At 36.4% G+C, this 19,592-nt stretch overlaps 1 protein-coding gene across 3 annotated transcripts in view; it reads right to left on the bottom strand.

Moving 5' to 3' along the window:
- LOC134540042 (threonine--tRNA ligase 1, cytoplasmic) overlaps window positions 1–19,592 on the bottom strand; it is an 82,586-nt gene that overhangs the window by 16,467 nt on the left and 46,527 nt on the right. For all 3 annotated transcript variants that reach the window (XM_063382485.1, XM_063382484.1, XM_063382483.1), the window contains 2 exons: window positions 9,587–9,761; window positions 8,004–8,118 (listed from right to left, as the gene is read on the bottom strand). In XM_063382485.1, the coding sequence (XP_063238555.1) occupies window positions 8,004–8,118; window positions 9,587–9,761 (290 nt within the window). The remainder of the gene's footprint in view (window positions 1–8,003; window positions 8,119–9,586; window positions 9,762–19,592) is intronic.

The raw sequence follows: 19,592 nt of genomic DNA, 5'->3' as shown, positions 1-19,592 counted from the left end.
AAACAGCTCAACAAAATTCTATTACTTGTAATATTCCGACTTTTATCGCATAATCGTCGCCTCAACAGTTTCAAGCGCAGACAAAATAAAAATAAAATTATTAATCGTCGCATAACTCGCATAGCATTTTTTCATACGGGCGCGCTTTGTTTTTTGATTACTTTAGAGAATTTTGTATGCATTTGTCGTACTACGTAATATAAACTATCGTACAAATGCCAAAGGTATTGTATATTATACCTTTAACTATAGTGCGTATACGAGAAGTGTTGTAAAATCACCAAACATTGCGTACCCCATACGTTAAACTAAAGCGCATGTACGAGAACTTTCGTATTTCGGCAAAACTAACGTGATCAAGTTAACACAAGACAAATGCGGTAGGAAATGATTACGTAAATTACGTATTTTAAATTACTGGGATGTATTTATTTTCTTTGGCCTTTTTGGTTATAACAGTCAGGTAATGAAAATATTAATTTAATCTTGTGTATTAAAAGTACTGGTCCAGTAAATGTTACAGCACGGTACTAAGTTGACTAGCGTAGTCGCGGCAGCCATCATTATTTCTCGTGTTTTCTTTTTTCCGACGCAAATTTCTATAACCACACCTTTTACGTTACGTTTACAATATTATTGTTCTTGAGGTGATTTGCGATGAGCAGGCTAACGTCGTTTAAGTTTTCCAAATGGAGAAAAGATAATGACGACCCGGATGACCCAGAACCACCCCAAAAAAACCGTCTAAAGTTTCTTCTAACGAGCAGCATTCTTCCAAGAAAACAGCAACTGCAGACAGCGGGTTTTGTAATGTAGATAGGTAACTTAATTCACATTCGCCTTTTTTTGATGTCCTATTAAAAAGTTTTACTTATTAAAAATGTTAGGTTATGTCTACCACAAAAATATGTAGATAGGTAACTTAATTCACATTCGTCTTTTTTTTTTATGTCCTATTAAAAAGTTTTACTTATTAAAAATGTTAGGTTATGTCTACCACAAAAATATGTTATGTGGCCTTATGCTGAATGTTCGTCATCTTTATAATATTTTTTTTAAATGAAGGTTAGTGTACACTTAAAAAGGAATATAGTCTTTTTGAAATTTAGATGTAACTTCTTCACGAATTAAAAGTTGGTATATATATAAGCTAAGCTATATAATGTTTTAATTTTACATATGGCTGGAGAATCTTTCTTTCTCACCACTCAGTTAAAGACCAAAATGCTGGTCATCTGTTCATTTTAATTGAAAACAATTATTTCTGTATGAGGTTCAGTTCGGCTCGGTTCGAAACCAGAGAACTGAGGTTCGTCCAGCTCTAGAAAATTGTAGGTATACCTAAACTATATTATAAAGGTAACGGAAATGGCACAAACATAAGATAAACTATGCTGCATTTTGTCAATTAGCATAACTACTCTATCATTTCCAACTTTCAATAATATAACATTGCAGAAAAAAACGTAACTTTTTTTAAATGGTGTCTGTTATACAAACGTATTTTATTGAAAACATAGGAAGGATTAATTTAACAGAGAATTAGACAGATGCAAACTTACGTGTGTGGTTTTTGAGGTTATTTCTCTCTATTTTATATCAGGTGTATACACTATGCACTTATTTTATAATTTTACAAATACACATGTGATTTTTTTTAATACATAGGCCTATGTAATTTTTTAAAATAAATGTGTGATTTTTTTTAATAACATGTGAAGTTTAGTGTGGGACTGGGATTCGAGATTCGATGACAAACACTGAGGATTTGAACAAGGATTCGGATTCGACCAAAATGTGGATTCGTCCCATCCCTAGAAAAAATATTACAATTCTACAGAAACGTTTGAAGATTTTTCTTTTTCCTTCACTGTAGCTGGTGTTTTGGGTGGAACTGTGAAAATCAAAATATACTTTATTATTTACAGGTACAAATAAATAAGATTATATAGCATTTTCGCAGGACTTAACAGTCACTTTTTTATAACGAGGTTTTACTGTAGTATTCATTTTGCCATATGTACCTTAAGTGGGCAAATAAATAAACGTTCACAAGCATGGATTAACATGTATTCATAATTCTGCTGAGTTAAAATACATTTTATCTGGGCTGGCTGCCATTAATAACAAAAATGGGTGAACAATGTTTAAATTGCAAATATGAGCTCATTTTCTTTCTATTTTGCAAATACGGCAATTTTTAAAAAAATCTCACGTTTTTCGTGAAACAGACTGAATTTTGAAGGATTTTTCAAATGGTGAAAATTTTCTGAATTATTAAGTAGACTAAAGAGAAGCAACTTCTGGGATATAAGGAAATAATCAATGAAGTGAAAGTTTTGTTAAGTCTTTTGAGAACATTAATGTTTTAACAAACTAGGAATGGGTCGGTACCGGTTCTCGGTTCCTACGGTTCTCAGCATTTTAACCGGCACCGAGAACCGCAGCTAAAATGTCGGTACCGGTACCGGTAGTACAGCAAAACCCTTAGGAAATAGTCCTTCACTACAACTTACTTCTGTGGAATAATATTCATCTCTAACTATAAAATAAATAACACGTGAAAATATTTAATGTTCTCATCACATCTGTAAACAAAGTACGTTATACAATCAAAACATAACATTTGAAGGTGCCATAGATGTATGTAGTTCATAGAAGTGTGCAACTCTATAACGTGCCTCAGCAGAGATGTGAGAACAGAAAGACGCCATGTTTGTTTCAAGTTGTTTTTAAAAATAGGCAGTTAATTGAGTCGTTGACAAGTAAGTAGGGATGACTGGTGTATAAAGAACAATTAAAAGTGCAAAATTCCACAGAATATATGTTTAATAGAATTAATGATTGATTTAAAATTTTCCGTAATAATTTTCTGCATTCTAAAATTTTATGCTTTTTGTGCAGTGCTTTGGACTGTAAGTTCACTGCATCTGCAGCCATCTAGCGTAATGGCTAGTAACTTTCTCTTTTAGGTAAACGGGATTGGTTTGAAGGGGAAGTTTTTTTTTTAGTAAAGTGGTGTATGGATGTGTAGATGTATTTTACTATTGGCTGGTCAAACAAAATGCTTGTTGACACTTCTAAAGTATAATTATTCTGGCCAAATAGAGCAATTTGTGTAAGAAATGGCATCAGATGTGTGGCAGTAATTTACTGTTGACTGTGCAAACAAACTGAATTCAATGTAGGCAATAAATTTGATGTACAATTTAATATTTTAATTCTTTGAAAGTTCACCATCATTGTACAGTAAAACACCGTTTTAACGAACTTCATTAGAGCGAACAATTCATTACTACGAACTATGCCTTTGGTCCCGTCAGACGTCCATATAACATAACGTAAAAAAATTTCACTAGTAAGAATTTTCTCGTTCAAATTTTTTAAATATTCTATAAATATTCATTTGAACGAACACTTTTCTGCCCGGCACGGTAAACGACAAACGGATAAAATCGTCGCCATTCACCCACAAACTGCCATCTTATTTATTTTGATACGCGCCATAGATGACTGCAATGGACTAGTGTTGAAATTAATGCACAAAACTGGTGTAGTGACTAAAGCGCTGCATTGTGGTGTTCGCTGACATTACTCTTTGTTCTATGCTCGCACAACGTGTTTAACCGATGCGAAGTGCTACATCATAAAGTATTGCTACACACACATCTCTGGTCGTTTTCTTGTTTATTGTTTGAGAAACGTGCGGTAGCCTACAACTCACATAGTTTCGGTTCCCTAGCACGTTCGTGCAACTTCGGATTTCTCTCAAAAATTGAAATTAAAAAAATCGAAGGGTTGTGTTAGGTTAGTCACAACATGCTTGATCTTCTGATTTAGCGGCTGAAGTGGCGTTAATACCAAAACGCAAAACTTCGGAAATCTTCGCAAATTCTTGCAGGGAACCGAAACTACGTGAGTTGTAGGCTTCCCAGAAACGTGGCTATACTACATGTAGTATAACTTATTTTTACATGTGTAGGGTGCATTTGTTTTTATAGTTTAAAAAACCGTACTACTGAACATGTCTTCTAGGAAATGACTTGAAATGTTAAAAGCAGTAGATAAAGAAAATAAAAAGACTGATGTGGCTAAAAAGTTAGGTATCTCCAAATCAACATTATCCACAATTCTCACCCAGCGATACAGTTTGGAAGACAATAAAATGTAAAAAAAATTCCTAACTTTTAAATTTTATATTTTTGATTTATTACAGCATTTTTGCAAACAGCTTGTCTTGATTCCAAAGGTAGGCTTACTGCTTTGGCAAACAACTTACCTACGTATTTCTGTATTGTACATATACATACTAGTATGTAGGGCTGATCGGTTCCCACATTTTCAGTTCGGTTCGGCTCGGCTCGGTTTTTTGTTAAAAATGTCGGTTTTCGGTTCGGTTCGGTCACTACTTCAAAATTTTTCTTTGAGCTGTCATACCAAAAAAAATTCCACTATAGTATTTGATTACTTGCAATATCTTGCAAAAGTTTAATTTCTTAGGGGAGTCACTTTCTCAGCAATATAAAAGTTATTTTCAACTACTATTTGTATTTATAAATAAGTTTATATGCTACTGAAACAACCATATGTGTAAAAAGGAACAGAACAAAACAGTTTAGAACATTAATAATTAGTATTACATTAACCTTGTTGCCAGCTTGAATTTATGAAATGTACTGGAATAAAATTCAATAGCAATAATGTGATTAAAAGCAATATACAAATAAAAACTTCCTACTGTAGCCTCTATGCCAGGAGTTAATGGACAAGCCAACATAAACAAACGTCTTAACCAAGAAAACGTCTTAACCTACCAGTGCATTAAAGGCAGAATGAATCATAATGACCATATTTTCAAAATACACAAGTAAAGTATTCATATTTAGTATGCGGTATTTACTAGGATTTTTTTTCCGTCACGTGCGTAACATCATCATCTTTGCGGAACACGGGCGGTATTATTTTTAATTCCTTCGTCACAGATGTTCATAGTTGCCTCCAATTACCAAGACGTAGTGGCAAAAAAGAATTTTTATTTTACGAGAAATCAAATACTCTAGACTATAACGACGCAAAGCCGCAATAATCACGCGCGAATAGTAAACAAACTACACTAGAGTCCCGTTATAGCGAGGTGTCACGGTTCCGGGTTTGATCCTCGCTATAACCGTGTCCTCGCTATAACCGAATTGGAAAAATTTTGGCCCCCAAAAAATAAAAATTAACCGAAAATAGCATAAAAATTGTGTTTAAACCTGTATAATTGGAAAATAACAGGTTATATTAACGAAATCTTAATTTCTGTGAGCGGATGTGTGAATTCTCTTTAAAACCATACCCCATAAGTACGGATGCGATCACCGATTGCGTCAAAATAACCAGAATACCCTACCACGCCACGTAAGTATAGCATCTCAGCCCGCGGCCAACGCAGCATTGTCCTGCTATCTATCATCGACGCGGGCTGTCTGCTGGCGGCCATGTTTGTTCGGGATGTAGCTAACAGGTGGTGCTAGTGTAGCGCGACGATTTAATTCCTTACAAAATAGCAGGAGTGCGGCTGCGGCAACGCACGTACGAATCAAACGAAATAGTCGCTGGAAAATTATACTTTTTCATTTAAAGAAACCTGTAAACTTTTTTAGAAAATAAATTTGGGATTAAACTCAAACCATCACCACCCCTTTCCCGGACAAATACCCCAACAACTGACCGAAACAGAAGTTACAAGAAAACTGTCCTAGCGATTCGGAAATAAATACGGTAGTTCCTACTAGAGGTGTAAAAGTAACGAAAAAATGCGTACCCGTATGTATTCGTTACTATAACAATTAGTACTCGTTACTATCGTTACTTCTGATACCGCATAATTTGTTATGTTGCAGCAACGAATCCAGTCGTATTGCGTACGCGTACAGTATGACGTCGCGTAAATAATAATAAATAGAATATAAACAATTAATAGTTTTTGTTAACCAAGAAACAATTAAATCTCATTAGGGCGGCTTTTTAATATTATCTCTTTTAAGATAACAAAAAAAACGTGAAAATATACGCGATTATAAAAACAAAAACATACATATTTCTAATTTGTAAAAAATACTTTTTTACGTTGTTTCTGTTCCAATATCAAACTTTGTCTACACACGGTACAGATAACTAACGGAAGTTTGATAAAATAAAGAAAGGACGGGATTCTATTTTTAAAGCCACGCACTTAGGTGGCGACTGCACGGCTGAAGAATGTGACAGGCGTCAACGGCAAGATGTCTAGTGGCGAGCGAGAGGGGTGGAGATAAAGCAGACAAATAACAAAAGCGCGCTTCAAGCTCTCACGCCGTAAATTCCTCAAAAATACCTCGTTATAGCCGTGTTCTCGCTATTACCGTGCTCGCTATAACGAGATTCTACTGTACATCTAAAGGGTCTGACGACATGCACATTCATTCTCCAACTGCCATTTGGAACAGAACTTGGAAGGCAACTAATCGATCCTAGCGCACGTATAGCGCATTCTGTGATGTGAAAATAGAACTGAGTGACGCCATGCGTCGTGAGCGCCCTGCAGAATACGAACGGAACTAAGCAATGCTACGAAACTTCTACCGTTTTAGCTTACGAACCGGAATTAAATAAATATTATTTTAGTAACGGAAGTGATATATCCTTTAAATAAGAAAAAACCATATATTTAAGAGAAAATAGTAGTATTCCGACAAACTTCCGACGTTAAACATAGGAAATAGTGAACTGTAAGAAACGCTTAGACTTTACTATCCCATGGTTAAAATGGCGAACATTAAGAGAATAGATGATTTAAACGTTTTATAGTGAAAAACTTAGCATGCGTCTTAAATGTGTTTTGATGTATTATGCAAGCGGTACGTTTCTTATCCAATATGAATGTTAAATACATTATTTGGTAGATACTTGAAGTTAGTTTTTAATGCCCTAATAAAAACCGAATCATCGGTTTTTTCTGGGTATTCGGTTCGGCTTCGGTTTTTACTAAAATGACCGAACCGAACCGAAAATTCGGTCAACCGATCAGCCCTACTAGTATGTATGTATGTAGTATGTATCTTGATCCCAAAGTATAGCTGTTAAAGTAATTGATGCTTGTACCACTCATATTGGTATTAGATTTTTCTACTTTGTTTTTTAACAAGATCGAGTTATGTTCAAAACCCCAAAACAGGCAATCATTGTGATTTCGATATAAAGAACTACATTATAACAAACTGCCATAATTTATGTCCCTTCGTGTTCTTTATAATGAAGCTCTACTGTATATATTTCCATTATTGTAACATTTTCTTTTAATTCCTATATTTTAAAGGAGGGTGTATGTAGATTTCTTGAGGTAATTACTAGATTGATATAGTAAATTTTAGTTTTATTAAGTGTTCTTTATATTATTTCGAATTAATTTTTTTATTAATACATATTACATTTTTAATAGGTTGGTGTGTTTACTGTAGCTTGAAACAGTGCTTTTTTTGTAGCTAAAACAATAACTAATTTATTTCTTAAAACACCTCATAAATAATGTGTGAATAATATTTATTTTATTGTTTGAATCAGAACCGAGAACCGATTTTTAAGAACCGGTACCGAACCGAGAACCGGGAAAAAACAGAAATTGACCCATCACTATAACAAACACTAGGTTACGTACTACTTCATTCAGCTGAAAACCTAAACAACCTTTTATGTACTTCAGTTAGTAATTATCTAATTTTCCAGAAGCCAAAACTCTTCTTATTTACCATTTCTTTTACCTATGTATTTATTGCATAATGTAAAAAAAAAAACACATTTTGAATGGCAATTCAATTATTAATGTCCTTACCTTGAATTTGACATTTGTGTTCTAGAATAATTTGGTATTAATATTCGTGTTTGATTAAAACTAAAAAACGGATATTCGCTCAAGCCTAGTGCTGGTTTGCTCAGATATTTAAAGTTCTCAGCACCACCCCAGCAGCAGTGGCATGACTAACCAAGGATGAAGTTGTACTGGGCCAGCTGAGCATTTCGTATCTTCTTGTTGAGGGTGTCGCCCGGGTCAACGTCCACATCGCACAGGAAGCCCGCCTCCTGCACTTGCTGCTTCACCTGGACAACAGTACGACAGTCGGCACTGCTACGAGGCTGCTACAGGACCTACTGCTACGAAGCTGCTACAGAACCCCGTCTCCACGAGGGGCGTGACCCTCCGGGTCTTCTCTCTTACAACCACATTAAGACTTGACATTAACGGCTGCTTTCTAACACAACCACTGTGCATGCACCATCCCATTGAGTCAGAATGTCTTTCTGGAAGGTTCAAAATTTCTCATTAAAGGTAAAATCTAGTGGTGCACCGATGCGGATACCGATGAATCGTAATCGGCGATTATGGGTACTTACCGATTAATCGTAATCGGCGATTATCTTAATGATTACTTTGCCGATTATTTACGTCCCGGCGTAATTAAGTAGGTTTTTACCGTGTAATATTTTGTTACACATTTTAGGATGAAATACGGTAATATTTGTATATATTACAAAATTCATCTAATTCCGTCATATCATAATTACAGATATTTCGTTAAGTTTAATCAATTTCATTGCCTCGAACAATAATAAAGACATTTTTCCTACACGTTTATTTACTTTTCGTCTTTTGTTTTGTGGCCTTGTACATTACCTATAGCCAGAGACGTAAAATATATGGCACGCAATCAAAATACCACAAACAGTTGCAGTGGATTCTATGAAAATCGATCTTTTCGAGTCGTAGTAGCGGTTCAAAATCGTGGTCCCGATACCTTCTAGTTTTTATCACTGCGTTTTACAAACTCGTTATGGGCGTCTTTGGTAACATTATCCGTTTGTTATTTGTATGAAGTGAAAAGTGAAAAAGTATTTATAATTTTATATATTCAGTCAACATAAATAAAATCACATGTGCTAGTATTGGTTTTTAGTCATTTTTATATAATTATAGTGAGATGGCGAGTAGGGAGAAATAAAGGGAAGTGTGGAAACATTTTTCTATAAACTCAAGTGAACAAAATAAAGCAGCATGTTTACATTGCTAAACGGTAATTTCTTGATGCAACCTTATATGATAGTCAATTATAATGCTAGTTTTCCGCAACAAAAACTTACCCATTGTAAATTACAATTATTAGACTGTAGTTCAAGTTGTTTACAATAACAAATATAAATAGAAGTTAATTTAATTTACACTTTGCAATGACTTAATAGTGTATTTTATATATTTTTATACTGTTATTATAACTGTATTCTCGATTTTACCTAATCATGTTATTAAATTCACATGGGAATAAAAAATTTTGTGTGCATTATTACACTTAAAAATAATTTCTTCATTATATTTGGTAACTGAATCGGTATCTGCCGATTATTGCTCTCATAATCAGTAATCAAATCGGTAATCGGTAGTCATATCGGTGCACCACTAGTAAAATCCTTCTCTCGTTTCCTTCAAAAGTGTCGTCAAGTTCATCCATTCCTAATTAAAAAAAAACACACTCACACACACACACACACACACAAACGTTAGTGAGCCAGTTACCTGCATGGCATAGCTGTCCACAGACGGGCCCACTGGAATCACTATGCAAGGGCGCGGGGACAGCCAGAAGGGCCACTTGCCGGCGTACGACTCCGTCAGTATCGCCATCATCCGCTCCACGGATCCGAGGATGGCTCGGTGTATCATCACTGGTCTCTTCTTCTCCCCACTCTCACTGTGGACAGAGAGAGTTCACTCACTAAAGAAAATCATGGGACAAGTCATGGCAATCGTATCTACAATTTAACCTAACATACGTACTATTAGCGCAGTATAACTGTGACAACTACCATCTACAAAATGACAGTCACACAAATACATCGCTGCTTGGAAGAGAACTGAATAAAACGTCATTGTGAGAATGTGGAAGAGTAAATAATATTTCCATACTTTATTTTTATTTGGATTTTATTGATTATCGACGAGGTGACAAGTCAATCTATGAAATTTAGGAAACACACTGCAATGGCCTATTCTACTAAATAAACATCCCAGCATATACCTGGAATGATTAAGGGAAATGGTAAGAATCTAAAATCAGGATGGCCTGTGTAGCTAATTAGTAGACAAGATTTTTAAGGTTTTAATTTAAGGCCAATAAAACAAAGTGTTCTGTGTTATTGTTTTTATTTTACATAAACTATTGTTTATTCATTAAAAATGCATAATTTGCAACAAATAGACACTTACTTGTTCAATGATACTTCACCAAAACAATGTCACTGTGACTGATACATAGAGACTAGAAAATTTCGCGATCGCAAAATTTTCACGAATTCGCGCGAAATTAAGTGTAAAACGCGAAAAATACCATTTGTTGCAAAAAAACGAAATTTCTACGAATTTTAACAAACTATGCGCGAATAGGTTTATTTATTATAAATTTAGTATCATAATCATAAAAATAAGTCGCAGTCACACGCATCGACGCAATTCACAAACAATATGTTCGTTTAAATAAAAAAAAATGTAAGGAAATAAATGTCCTAACCAAAAAAAACATGAAGGGTAAACCTTATAATTAATTATTATTATGTATTATAATAATTTGAGATGCTAATCACTGCTAAGTAATTTACGATTTTCTATTTATTAACTAACATCCGCTTTAATATGAAACACTTAACGTGACGTTGATTCATTTCAATTAAATAAAAGTCCGCCGGTGTAAACCATTCCTTTCGCCAGTCATCACAGCCATTTTTTTTGCTGCTATGGCCTACGGATAACGCTCCTAGCCAGTAACTTAAATTCATGATTAAAATTAACACGCCATTGAGTGGGACTTTGGGACGTAATTACGGAGAACATAACAAGAAAATTACTTAATACATCGGGCAAAAAGTGACGGTAAAAAAAGATAAAATTATTTACATGGAGACTGCGGGGTATATAAACACTTTTATTTTTAATACCTTGGGATCCACGGAAGAAAAAAAAAATTAACTTGAAAGAGAATAGTTTTCACTGGTGTGCAACTGCTGCTGTCGTCATGTTCACTTTGGCTTCTACTACGACGGGCAAATCGGCAAGTTAACAAGATTATTAATTGGATAGTGACTAGTGAGTGAGTAAAAATGCGGAATAAATTAAGTGCAAGGGATCGAGCATTTCAGTAAAAGAAGGAGGGATTTTACTGTACAGATAATAGCACGGTTATGTGTAAGTTTTGCAACACGAAAGTTTCGTGGGATCGAAAAGACACGATTGAAAAACATTTAAAGTCGGCAAAACACGTGGCGTCATTAGCAGCAACAAAAGAAGAGACTAAAAAACTACAAACATCAGTTGCATCATGCTTTAATAAAGTTGTCAAAGACAAAAAATCGGCAGATTATCTTGGAAAACGTGTCACAGAAACATTTGTAAAGGCTAACATACCACTTGAGAAACTTAACAATGAACACATGGTGAACTTCATGAATGAATTTATTGAAGGTAAGTAAAAATTCAGATATAACAGGTCTATTGTAGTTGGTGATACCGGACTGTTTTTAATGTACTTGAACTAACCAATCATCCCCACTACAATTAACTTTTTTTTAAAAGTAGCTGACCTAACCTAACAAACTTTTCATTTTGTTTTCAATACCTGAACGAGTGTAGTACTAACCTAGGAAATAAAACGTTTTCCTGAACTACAAATGTCCAGTATTGTAAATTGCAATTGACCCAATATACAACAACAGTTAACTTGAAGTACATCGTTATGCCAGTAAACTATGCTAATGGTGGTCTTAATTTTGAGGAAATTTTTTTTTCAGGATCTGGCGCATTGCCTTGTGTAAAGACTTTGCGAGAAAAGCACCTTCCCAGATTAAATATGGAAAGGGAAGAAAACATCAAGGATAAGGTCAAAGGAAAGCACCTTGCGGTATGCTGCGATGAAACAACAGACAAACAAGGTCGGTGTGTTTTCGTTATAATCTTCAAGATTGAAATCGTAGTAGGTGATGTCCACATTCTTGAAACAGCTGATGCAAAAAGTTGTTCAAGAGCTATTCTTGATTCTTTGAACAAATATAACATTAGCTATGACAGTGTCCTGGCCTTAGTATCAGACTCAGCCCGATACATGGGGAAGTGTTTTGACACACTTACCAACTTGATGTCGGACAATGTTGTAGTGATTCAGTGTTGGGCGCACAAACTCAATCTGATTTTGAATGTTTTGGGAAAGCACATTCCTGAACTTCAAAATGCCACTTCCAAAATCAAGAGTGCGTTCCTGAACACTCGAAAGAGAAAGCATCTGTTCCGGCAATTTCTGGATGATAAATATGAAGCTGGAAGGGTTCCACTGTTCCCAATGCCAGTCCTCACGAGATGGTCTTCGTGGTACGAGTCTGTAGCCTATGTATCCGACTACATAGAAGCTATTGTTGAGTTCATGAAGAGTGACGACATAGCATCGGTTAGCAATGTTGGAGTTCAGTATTTGGCAAGTTTGTCACAGGAACAGGTCCTTAATGTTAAGGTGCAGGCTACCTTCATCAAAGAAACAGCAAAGGGAATTGTTGACTTGACGAAGTTGTTGGAAGGGTCGTCATATCCTTGTAGCAACATTTTGTGTGGTAACCTACGCAAAGTTGAGCAAGTTTTGCAGCTTGCTGAAGCAGGAAATTTTGGCGAAGAAACAAGTTTAGCACTGCAGTCGTGTGGGAGAGATGTTGCAAAAGCTCAGGTTAAATCCGCCTTAGTAAAAGCTGCATCACATGGATACACTAAGCTGCTAGCTTTAATTTCAAGTGATCCTGCAAGTCATCTTTATTCTGAACTGAGTGTTTTTGACCATGCACAGATTTTAATTATGGAAGTAACAAAAGATCTTGGTAAAAAATTGAAGAAAATGGCATTGTTCAAGGACTGCGATGAAAGTCAATTGCTTCAAGGCTATAAAGAGCTTCAGTTCTTGGTAAAGAAACAGTTAGGAGACAAAAGTGATGCATCACTGGATTTGATTGCAATATTATTGTCTCTTTCTGTAAATCATCCAGAATTTTCTAAGGGTGCTTTGAAAAGTGTATGGTTGCCATGTGCAAATGCAGACTGCGAACGATTTTTTTCTAAGTACAGTTCTGTTCTAAGTGACCAACGACAGCGCCTTAATGCTGAAAATGTAGCTATTCTCAGTGAAATCTATTTTGAAGGTTGAACACTGTTTTAGTGTGTTAGTTGTACGCCATGTCTATGTGTTTAGTGTTACATATGTATTCGACTTTGCAGCTGTAAATATTATGTATTGTGTTTTATGATCTGTGACAAGCAGGAAACTGTGAATGTTTTTGCTAAGAGCATTACTAACAAATATAGAAGCTAAAATTATGTACAGATATGACAATAAGTAAATAATAATTTCCTCATTGTAAAGGCTTTAAGAATGTTTTTACTAGTATCTCTGTATCAATAAATAATGTTCATACAGTCAAACCTCGCTCGTACGGCCCCCGGTTCGTACGTACACCTCGGTCGTACGTACAGATTTCAGAAACCGTGAAAAATGAGGCAATAAATTAAAAAAAAAAAAGTTAAAAAACATGAAAAGTGTAAGAAATACGTTAAAGTTTATTAAAATACAGTTGCAACCTGCAGCGTTTATAACAAATACGGGCTACATACACATTGTCACAGTAAAAAATTTAAAAAAGGCAGCAAATTGATGTAAATTGACCGTCAATATCGCGCCGTACGCGGAGAAGGTCATTGTACTCGGTCAGCTGTTGTTACGGCGCGGCGTGGCCGCCGGCTGGCTCTCTTTGTTCGCTGAGCTGCGCATGCGCAGTATAACTCACTCTACGCTCCGCCCAGACTCGTGACCCATCAGCTGCCAGCCAATAGAAGCGAGCTTAGCGGAAAAAAAATAAAAGCTCCACCGCCCGTGTTCCAGTTTTGTCCAGTTATAATACCAGTTTATTGGTACACGCACCAGTTTTCTCGCTGCCGTGACATGTTCAAGTTTACGTTCATCTTGATGTCTTGATACCAATGATTAATTATTTACAATCCCCAGAAATAAATGGTTAGTTAAAAAATATGCATCAACTGTGTAATACTTCTTAAATTATAAAATACATATAAAACAGTTACAAGACACCGCTCATTTTATTTTGTGAAGATTATATCTCATACGTCATGCGTACCAGTATTTCGGCTAAGTTATGAAATAAATACAGTATCAGAACTTACAAGCAGCCACGTAATATCCCCGTTACGTTCATGCATTCGTGAGTTTACGTTTTTCCCTCGTGCATTTAAGATCGTCTCGTGCTATAATTACTCGGACTTATTGCTACTCTTAACTGACTACGATTTGGATTTTGGTTGGATTACTTTGGATTTCTTTTTCTTGACTTGGCAACGAATTTCACCTGGATTTAGATTTTTTGTTTCATTACTTGGATTTATTTTGCTTCGGTTTTTGAAGACCTTCGCTACTTTTTGGACACGCATTTCGTACATCATGAGCGGAAGCAAGAGAAAAGCTATTACGCTTATGGAAAAATACGAAATAATTCAAGAGATGGACGCTGGCACACGCTCACAAGCGGAGATAGCGCGAAACACGGAATGGCGCGGTCAACGATCAATACAATCCTGCACAACAAGAAAGCCATTGTAAAAGCAGTACAACAGGACGGTCGCAACGTGACTGCCAAAACATTGAAATAAGCAGCCCACGAAGACCTGGAGAAGGCTGTGTTTGAGTGGTTTAGCCAGCTCAGAGCACAAGGAGTGTCTGTCAGCGGGCCAATGATAGTACAGAAGGCTAATACATTCGCCCTGCAGTTGCATGTAGATAACTTCAAGTGCTCGCAAGGATGGCTGGAACGATTTAAAAAACGGTTCAACATTTCCTACTATAAAATAACAGGCGAAAGTGGTTCAGTTAACCAGGCATCTGTGACTGAATGGCTGCCAGCACTCAGCAACATCTTAAAGAGATACAAGCCTTGCGACGTTTACAATGCAGATGAGACTGGCATGTTTTACAATCTCATGCCAGATCGCACTCTTGCTGTTAAAGGAGATGCATGCAAAGGTGCAAAACGAAGCAAAGAACGCCTAACAGTGTTGCTATGCTGCAACATGGACGGCAGCGATAAAATTAAGCCATTAGTTATAGGCAAGTTTAAAAAGCCACGCGGGTTCAAGAACAACACGATTCCATGTGATTACGACCACAATAAAATGCATGGGTCACTTCAACTGTATTCACCAAGTGGCTTCAGGCTTTTGATGCTCGTATGGGTTGCCGAAACAGGAAAATAGTACTGTTTGTTGATAATTGCCCTGCCCATCCAGCTGTGGATAATTTAACCAACATTGAGCTAGTGTTCTTGCCGCCAAACACCACCAGTATTCTTCAGCCCCTCGACCAAGGCATTATCCAGCAGTTGAAACTTAAGTTTAAAGGAAAACTTGTGCGCAGCTTGGTGTTATCTCTGGATCTGGGGCGGCCGCAAAAGAAGTGGGACGTTTTCAAAGCCCTACACGGAATTGTTGCTAGCTGGAATGAAATTACACCAGAGACCATTTCGAACTGCTTTCGACACGCAAACTTTGGAGCTGACAATACAGATGCCTTAGCCACTCTGCCAGAAAACGAAAATGCAAGTGATCCTGACGAACCCATGCCTGTTACTGCTATGTCGCCGAGTGGTACGTCCGCCGAAACCCAGCCAGGCAGTTCGTCTGAGCCCACTCCAGGCACATCATCGGAGCCCGCACCCGGCACTTCATCGGAGCGCAGACAAAACACTTCGTCGGAGTGTCAACGAGCCCACGGCACAATTACCCAGCCGTGTGACGAGAAAACGTGGCAAAAACTGGCCCCAAACTGTTCATATGAAGAATACGTCACGGCCGATGACAGCTTGGCAGCTTGGGGTGAACTCGGCGACGAGGAGATTGTCAGTGGAAAAAACCAGTCGTCTGATGACGAAAGCTGCGATTTGGACAGTGAAGAACAGCAAAAACCGACAAGGGCAAGTGTTCTTAATGCAGTAGACGTTATCTCAAACACCTTCATGTTTGATAGCAGTGCAAGCGCCGATATTTTGAGGCAGTGGGAAAACATCAAAGAGTATTTAATAGAAAACAGTTCTGGTAAAAAGAAACAGGCGTCCATTGTAAACTTCTTCCATAAGAATTAAAGTTTTGTGTTGCCGAGTGTCAATTTATTTCTTCATAAGTTAATTTTTATTGTGGTGATTATTTCCCGCTTGTGTGTCAGTGCTATGTGTTTAAAAAAAATGTAGGCGTTATGTTTTTTTTAATGTGCTAAGTTTTTCCGTGACAGTATAATATGTTTATGCTTCATATAACTTTAGAAATGCTTAACTTTTGCGTAGGTCTAAAACTAATGTTACGAAACTAAAACGGTAAGTGGAAATATTGTGCAAAAATAGGCCAGTTTTCTTTTTTGTTTAAGGCCATGCCTGGTAGTATTGCAACGATTTTGAAAATAATTTATTCCAAACAAACGGCACCATTTTCCTGTTATATTACTTCTCAGTTATTTTATTAGCACCGCCTGTACTGAAGCGTGTGTGTTGCAACTAGTGCTTGGCGCGCAAGATGAATTCAGCCTATCACTTGCTGACGCGGCGCAGTGATATGACGGTGTTTGTTTATTTCAAAACTCAGCTAAGAGTGAACAGAGAATAATATCTGTATCACAATATCGCTACGACGGTTTGACAATAATATGTCAACGTTTGTAGGCCCGATCTTAATTTTTTCGTTGCAATAAACCCAACGGATTTTTAGAATCTTGCACCCGAAGTATCGTATATTTTGGTACGAAAATAAACCAAAATGACGCAAAATAATATATTGCTGACAAACGGTGCGTTATTTTTCAAACAGCCTACGATTAATTGTGCATAGTAATACTTTACGCAGTCTCAAATTATTTCAAGGCATTCGGTTAAAAACTACTTGAGTTCTTTGCACCAACGTGAAAAAAAACTACAGAGCATGGCCTTAAAGTGCGACGTAATATTCTGCTGTGTGTAGCGTGTGATACCCATTGCTATGCTTCTTTTCATGCCTAGGCTTGAATTAATACATGTTTAGAAATAAAATAAACTTTTCTATAAAATATATATATTTTGCAATTTTAAATGCTCATTGCAGCCTATAAACGTTACGTTTTTCTTGATGTTTTTAGGCCTACTAGCTAATCTTATCTACATTTATAAAGAACCCACTAATTTTTTTATGAGAAAATATGTTATGTGTTAATTATTATTATTTTATTGAAATAAAATATCAAAAATGTAAAAACACGGCTTACGATACTGCCTTTGTAAGCTGAATTTTTGGCCTAAACATAGTGTTGAGTCTTTTGTTATTTTTATGTTTGATTAGCTCAAGTGTTGTTTCTGCATGAATAGAATACTTACAGCACAATAAACATACGTACATGTAAAAAATTTACTTGTTTGCCAAAGGCACATGTACGTGCCGTGTATAGACACTGCAACGGCAATTCATTTCCCGTGGCAGCGGTGGGAAAAACGTTGCGGGGGAGGGGGGGGGGAGTAACCACAAATTGACGTAATTTGGCCTCACTGGTTCGTACGTACAACTCGGTCGTACGGACAAATTTCGGAGAACCGTGAGTGTACGTAGAATCGAGGTTTGACTGTATTAATTTTGACTGTTAATTTTGGGAATCCACAAAAAAATCACATTGGTGAAAAAACCGAAATGAAAACACCGCTTTTAAGAATTCAAACCACCGCTTTTTGCACTTTCAAAACGACGACATTTTCCAGTCCCTACTGATACATGATGCACATCTACAATATAATAATTTGTAACAAGCATGTCTAACTACTGGGAACAATAAAAATAAACTAAAGCAAGTATAAATGGGTCTGAAAAATGTACCAATGATATAATATAAAATTAAGTTAGTAATAACAGGTGCAATATCAAAACTAGGAATTTTTTTTCTATCCATTTAGTTAATCCTTTTAAATAGTGGTGCACCGATATGACTTTACCGATTACCGATTCGATTACCGTTTATGAGAGCAATAATCGGCAGAAACCGATTCAGTTACCGATTATAATGAACAAATTTTTTTAAGTGTAATAACTAGTGATGGGAAAAAGCGGTGTTATTTTTATGCCAATTTCGTTTCAATAATCAGCAATTGCGGTGTTTTGTGTTTTTATAGGAAAATGTTTTTTAAAACGATATTTTAAAAAAAGAAAATTTTTTACTACTGGTACTTACGACATTTTTTTCAAAAGTTTAAAGCACCGTACTGATGATCACAAATTTAGAACAAAATTTATTTGTGCACGCTTACATTTCTATTATTCTGATTACGAACAATTAAAAATTAAGAAATGAATCCTGTATGTACAAAAGTTTTGTTACAATAAAAGTGGTTAAACTTTAGTCATGTTAACGCTACACACTTCAGGTCTTGTTGAAATTAATCATTGTCAGAATTTCAGCATTTTCTGGTAACAGCCTGCGGCGCCGGTCACTTACTACGAGTGAATAATGTGAGAAGGACCTCTCACTGTCCACATTGCTTGTAGGCAGCCACAAAGCCTTCAAACAAACTGAAGCAAAATGTGGGTGGTCTGTTTTCAGAGAGCACATAAGGGTTACCATGTCTATGTCCGAACAATGTGGCCTTCCCAGCTCTTCCACAACTACATTCTTCATGGCATGGTATCCTTCTAAAAATGTCTGCAGTTCCATTTGCTTGATGAAAGGAATGTTGTGCATATAACTTTGCAACATTTCATTGGAAGGAGTTTGCTGTGATATTTTTCTAGGATTCAGTAATGAACTCATGCTTGAAAAAATTTTTCCTGCTGGATCTTTTTTCTTTAAATCCTGTAACTTTGTATGTGCCTTCACAGCTGCTGCTTTCAGAAGGGATACTTGTTCCGCCTTAAGCTTAAGTGAAAGACTCTTCAATAAACGGACAATACATTCACCAAACTGCTCAACTTGCCCTACACTTAACAGCTGCATTTTGCTCACCAAATCATCAAGTTTACAGGTTAATATGTGTGATGTTGTGTAAGCAGAACCTTCCAGGAATGTGATTAGTTCTGACAGTTGTCTGCAGTGGACTGAAACAAATTCAGCTTCAATTTTTATTTGAACCACCTCTGCAGCAGTGCGGTCCTTTAACCAGCTTATGCCACTGTTCTCCGATTCCAAGCTGCCATCAATGTTTTCAAAATATTCCACTATGTTATCAAAGTACTCAGAAAGGTAAGTGACAGAATGGAACCAAGAATTCCATCTTGTCAAAACTGGTTCATGAAAAGCCCTGACTTTGCCACTGGATGTTCCATATTTTTCTGACAAGAATACCAAGTGGAGGTTTCTTCTCCTTCTGCTGTTAAGAAATGCCTTCTTAACCTTAGATACTGCCTTGTTAAGAAGCGGCAGTGTACTTTGGAAGGTGTTGCCTACTAAATGCAACTTATGTGCCCAACATTGTACATAAACAGCTTCTACCAA

Source organism: Bacillus rossius, chromosome 16 (assembly GCF_032445375.1).
Source record: "Bacillus rossius redtenbacheri isolate Brsri chromosome 16, Brsri_v3, whole genome shotgun sequence".
Taxonomy (NCBI): Eukaryota; Metazoa; Arthropoda; class Insecta; order Phasmatodea; family Bacillidae; genus Bacillus; species Bacillus rossius.
The sequence above is the reverse complement of the archived record's forward strand: the minus strand, read 5'-3'. Positions and strand labels throughout refer to the sequence as shown.